Source organism: Prosopis cineraria, unplaced genomic scaffold, assembly GCF_029017545.1.
Source record: "Prosopis cineraria cultivar Desert tree isolate PC_DT_omini unplaced genomic scaffold, ASM2901754v1 PC1, whole genome shotgun sequence".
NCBI classification, from domain to species: Eukaryota; Viridiplantae; Streptophyta; class Magnoliopsida; order Fabales; family Fabaceae; genus Prosopis; species Prosopis cineraria.
The window spans coordinates 48,943,256-48,948,730 of NW_026555332.1; the positions used below are offsets into that span (position 1 = coordinate 48,943,256).

A 5,475-nucleotide genomic window follows, 5' to 3' on the forward strand; every position below is an offset into this window, starting at 1 on the left:
AGTAGCAGAACCTAGAGGATAGTTAAAAGCTGGGAAAAATTCATGATGGAGAAATTAGCTTCGTTGATACTGTTGGAACAGAGTGTTTTCAGCCTTGAAGGCAATAAAGATGGTGCTGGGGTAGTTGGTTCTCTGTTTCTTGGTGATTGAATTGCTTTATCTTGAAACTCAGGCATCCCACCACAAAAAATCCCCAAATTAAGTCGGAAAGGAAAAAAAAAAAACATCGAAATTGTGAAAACGACAAGGAGATATTTAATTTAATGGAGAAAACAGGGCTGTGAGATCCTTCCACCCCACCCGCTTCCGCTGCTGCTTTATCTTTTTCCCTTTTCTTTTTTTCTTTTAAATAAATGAATAAATAATAATTTAATTAAACTTTGTGGAAGAAGACGTTTCCTCGTTTTTCAGCTGTTTGGATCTTCTGACACACCTTATCATTTTCTTCATATTTTTCTTTTCTTCTTCTTCTATTTTTTTTTTAAATAATGCTTCTCCGAGCACAGACCCTTCGCTCTCTCTCTCTCTCTGGATCGTCCCAAAAGTTGTTGATTTCTCATTCATCCAAGGGTGCTTGGCTGCATCAAGTGATTTTGAAATGAGAGGGTCAAATCAAAACAAGTTCATCCGCTCTCATCCATTCGCAGGTACTTCTATCTCTCTCTCTCTCTCTCTCTCCAAAAAAAAAAAAAGAAAGACAGAGAAAAAAAAAGAAAAGAAAGAAAAGGCCACAACTTTAACAAGAGTTAATGCGTACTACATGTAAAATTCCCAGACGCCCCGTCATACAGCTTTGTCTATATTTATTTTCCCCCAAACCCAGAATTCGAAAAACATAAAAGAGAAAAAAAGTTGTGATTTTTGGTGTCGAGACTGAGTGGATAATGAGTTGAATAAAGACGGGCATCTTTCTCCCAAGTCTTTTTAACCCCATCTCTCTGTTCAACTCTTTTTTCCCCTTTTCAGCTGGGATTGGAGTTGCAGAGGTTTGAGTCTGACAGTGAGCTTTGCCCTATGTAAGTGAAGGGACTGGTGCAATCCCAAAGATAGATAGACCATATATATAAACACCGAGCCTTGGCTTTGATCCATCTATTTCTACCGCTTTGTTTTCACGTATGTTAGCCATAACTGTGTTGCTTTTAGTGGGCTAGTCTATGTGCGAGCGTGTCTCTCTCTCAAAACAACCATTTCTCTCAAGTTTTGGGTCATTGTTATTCAAATTCTTCTCTCTTTCCCCTTGCAGTGCAGAGATGATGATGAAGCACGTGCGCTCTCTATCTCTTATTTCCATCACACCAGGTATTACTACTACTTCTTCCTTATCATTAACTCGTATATAAATAATGAATTCCTCTGTCTCCTTTCTCCTTTCTCTGTCCTCCTCCTGCCTCTTGTTATCCTGTACCTCCTCCTGCCTTCTGCAACCCTACCTCTTTCGATTCCTTCCCTTTCTCCACCTTCTTGAAAATACCAAGATGACTCTGTGTCCTACACCGTAAGACTCTTCTGCAACTTTGAAATTCATATATGAATAAGAATTTTATAATTTTCCAATATCCGAGTTCATAAACCTATAGGCACACAAAAAAACCCTTGGATCTTTATATGCTTTGGCGGAGGATCCATATCATTTCTCCTTTCCGAGTCTTGACTGTTGATTTTTTTTTTTTTTCTCAGGACTCATTTGAGAAGACCGACTCTGTCACGGTGAAATTAAGCGCAGCTATAATTGTGCCCATGTGTCAGATGGAGTGATTCGCAAGGTTAAAGGTAGATTCTACTCCGCCTTAAATTTAATTTTATATATGCATGCTATGTCCTCAGAAGAAGGGAGGTGGAAAGGGGAGATGGGGGAGACGATTCATAGTTTTGGTTGCACGAAGTCGGGTTTGAGAATCTAACTAAAGTGCTCTGTTTCCAGTGAAGTGACGAGTAAAGAGATCGATGGCGACGTACTTCCATGGTAATTCAGAAATCCAAGCACCCGACGGCCTTCAAACTCTTGTGCTCATGAATCCGGGCTACATCCAGTACTCTGACACGCCTCCGCCACAACCATCGCATCCCGGCAACCTTGTCTTCCTCAATTCTGCCAACAACTCGCTCCCTCCTCAAACCCTACAGCACGCGCCGCCCTCTCATACCCAACAATTCGTGGGGATCCCTCTCCCTGCCGCCTCCTCTCACGACCCCACGCACCACTCCATGCATCCCCATCACGATGTCTCTGCTTTGCATGGATTCGTGCCCCGCATGCAGTACAATCTCTGGAGCGCAGTTAACTCGAACGCGGCGGCGAGTGATACCCCACGCTCTCAACAGGGCCTGTCCCTCAGCCTGTCCTCTCAGCAAGCGGGGATGGGGTCTTTCCGGGTTGAGCGTGACGTACCATCACAGGGTCAGGCGCCAGCTATGTCAGGGGATGATGTGCGTGCGTCAGGTGGTTCATCATCTTCGGCATCTGGCGTGACTAACGGCGTTTCAGGGATTCAGAGCGTGCTTCTGGGCTCCAAGTACTTGAAGGCAGCTCAGGAACTGCTAGACGAGGTCGTGAACGTGAACGATGGGATAAAGGGCGAAATGGCGAAGAGAAGTGGCAGCCAGACAAAGGTGATTAAAGAGTCCTCCACGGCTGCAAGTGGAGATTGTTCAGCTGGCGGAGAGGGAAGCGCGAAGCCTAGCTCTGAGCTCTCAACTGCGGAGAGACAAGATATTCAGATGAAGAAGGCGAAGTTAATCAGCATGCTTGACGACGTATGTCACTCTTAAGTCTGTTTCTTGAGTTAAAGTTTTGAGATTTTCTAATCAGCTGGATTTTAATTCACAAAGAAGCAAAAGGATTTGGCACATTTTAATAAAGAAAAGAAAAACTTATGATTCAAGTGGTGATCAAAGTTTATTAACTGAACGATGTATATAATTTTCCACATTACACCTCTTTATTTGATTCCAAATTAATCCTCTTTTTGTTGTTACTTGAAGGTGGAGCAGCGTTACAGACAGTATCACCATCAGATGCAGATTGTGAGTTCTTCATTTGAACAAGCTGCAGGAATTGGGTCGGCGAGAACATATACAGCACTAGCACTGCAAACGATCTCGAAGCAGTTTCGGTGTTTGAAAGATGCAATAATGGGCCAAATTCGAGCTGCCAACAAGAGCTTAGGAGAGGAAGATTGTTTTGGTGCAAAAATGGAAGGTTCGAGACTTAAATACGTGGATCATCACCTACGCCAACAGCGAGCTCTCCAACAGTTGGGAATGATCCAGCACAATGCTTGGAGACCCCAGAGAGGATTGCCTGAAAAATCCGTTTCTGTTCTTCGCGCTTGGCTCTTCGAGCACTTCCTCCACCCGTAAGCATTTCAAATTCTAGTTTCAACTTCCCAATCAAAGATTCTTGCTTTCCTCAACTGTATGTTGATACCACTGAGTTGTTTGGTTTCAGTTACCCCAAGGACTCAGACAAACACATGCTTGCAAAACAAACAGGGCTCACCAGGAGCCAGGTACTGTGCAAGCCTTGGTTGTTCTGAGCAATTCTTTCTCATAATTATAGGATCAACCTTGTTAACCAAGTTTGCGATGATACAGGTCTCGAATTGGTTCATAAATGCGCGAGTCCGATTGTGGAAGCCGATGGTAGAAGAAATGTACTTAGAGGAGATGAAGGACCAAGAACAGAATGGAGGGGAGGAGAAATCAACCAAGAGCAGTGAAGATCCCCCCATGAAAACTGCAGCAGCCCCACAAGAGAAAGCTCCTGCCTCTGCCACTGAACCCAAAAGTTTTAATTTCAAACAAGACGTTGCCACTAACCCCAACACTCCATCAGTTTCAGTATCCACGCCGTCAACATCGCCAGTTGGGGCAAATGCCAGAAACCACTTCAGCTTCATGGGGACTTCAGAGCTAGATGGGATCACACAACCGAGTCCCAAGAAACCGAGGAACCATGGGATTCTGCAGTCCCCCATCAACATTGACATGAAGCCTGATGAAGGAGGGAATGGGCAAATCTCACTGAAATTCGGGGATGAAAGGCAGAGCAGAGATGGGTACTCTTTCATGGGAAACCAGACGAACTTCATTGGGGGATTCGGGCAATACCCAATTGCAGAAATTGATAGGTTTGAGGCAGAGCAATTCACACCAAGGTTCTCAGGTAATAATGGGGTTTCCCTTACTCTTGGTCTTCCTCACTGTGACTCACTATCAGCTGCAACCCATCAAACATTCCTTCCAAACCAGAGCATTCAACTTGGGAGAAGGATGGAGCTGGGTGAACCAAACGAGTTTGGTGGCATAAGCACTTCAACTCCTCTCTCTTCAGCTGCATTTGAGAGCATCAATATGCAGAACCCCAAGAAGTTTGCTGCACAATTGTTGCCAGACTTTGTGGCTTGAATAAGACATTGATTAAACAACGAGACCGGGTCTCTCATAGCATGCTAATAGGGGGATAGCGAACAATCCATGGTATTGTAAAGAAAGAAGGAAATTTATATTAGTATATATGTTTATAGTTTATATACCCTGCAAAAACCATTTGAGTTCTAAGATGGCTAGGCTAGCTTAGGATTTGAGATTATGTGGTTGAGGATTGTATATTATTTTTGTAAGCTTTGAAGATGGGATAGATGGGTTGATCATGTCATAAAGTTTTATTTGGGAAAATTAAAAATATATTTTGATTGGCGGTACATGTGTTGTGATTCATGATTATGTTGTCCCTATCGTCCATGCAAGAAAACAGAGCTCATTACCCTTCACTGCGTGGAAGAATCGCCAAGTGAAATCTGGAACTACTGAAAGGATAGAATAATGTAGTCAATACGTGTAAAACATCAATTAGGATTAATTCCTCAAAAGGATACGATGTCTTTCATTTTTAGTTTTTAATTGGAGATCAGTAAGTAGAGAGCACTCGATTCTGATCCATCTTCTGTTTGGTCTTTAATTGCTTGTACTAATAAAAAGTGCTTAAAAAGTCTAAGGACACTTCGGTTGTTCCCTCATCTAAGGCGTAATTCCTTGGGCAAAAGCCTTCTAAATCTAATATAAACATCCGAGTTGCCAATTATATGAGGACTCATGTTTTCAAAATACCACTCTCTTTCTTTCTTTCTTTCTTTCTTTTTTTGAGTGAAAAGCGTCACTTACTTTAATCATGAGCAAGAACAAAAACAACCATTCCTGAAGCAATCTGCGCAAACTGTATGCTGCAAAAAAACGAAGCAAAACAAAACACCAATACACAAGCACGCGTATGTATCCATCATTTCCATGATCTTACGTCGCCCTAGTTCCTTGATTGGCATATACTGCATCCGATTCTGATACGGGTGAGGGACAGAAAAGGACAAAAGTTTAACTCGTAGTTACTCTTTTCTGTTTTTATTTTTTTTTTATTAGTCACATCCTAATTTTTTTCCCCTTGATCTTATTCACAGAGTTTAAAAAAGATTTTTT

General features: G+C 42.4%; 1 protein-coding gene across 4 annotated transcripts; it reads left to right on the forward strand.

The window, feature by feature from the left end:
• Positions 1 to 500: 500 nt before the first annotated feature.
• LOC129318214 (BEL1-like homeodomain protein 1) lies at positions 501 to 4,706 on the forward strand. Of its 4 annotated transcripts, none has more exons than XM_054962873.1 (7): positions 501 to 647; positions 1,247 to 1,302; positions 1,681 to 1,773; positions 1,925 to 2,757; positions 2,986 to 3,359; positions 3,452 to 3,512; positions 3,598 to 4,706. In XM_054962873.1, the coding sequence occupies exons 4-7, from the start codon at positions 1,948 to 1,950 to the stop codon at positions 4,408 to 4,410; spliced, it is 2,058 nt and encodes a 685-aa protein (XP_054818848.1). In that variant the 5' UTR covers positions 501 to 647; positions 1,247 to 1,302; positions 1,681 to 1,773; positions 1,925 to 1,947; the 3' UTR covers positions 4,411 to 4,706. The 4 variants fall into 4 exon arrangements, with proteins under 4 accessions (XP_054818848.1, XP_054818840.1, XP_054818833.1 ...); XM_054962865.1 differs by lacking the exon at positions 501 to 647 and adding an exon at positions 777 to 1,116; XM_054962858.1 differs by lacking the exon at positions 501 to 647 and adding an exon at positions 777 to 1,016.
• Positions 4,707 to 5,475: the final 769 nt, after the last annotated feature.

Excerpts from the sequence above, each read along its gene's own strand:
- LOC129318214 (XM_054962873.1), top strand. The coding sequence starts at position 1,948 with ATGGCGACGTACTTCCATGGTAATTCAGAAATCCAAGCACCCGACGGC. Across the intron at positions 3,360-3,451 it reads TTCGAGCACTTCCTCCACCC|TTACCCCAAGGACTCAGACA; the intron begins GTAAGCATTTCA and ends GTTTGGTTTCAG. Across the intron at positions 3,513-3,597 it reads CAGGGCTCACCAGGAGCCAG|GTCTCGAATTGGTTCATAAA; the intron begins GTACTGTGCAAG and ends GCGATGATACAG.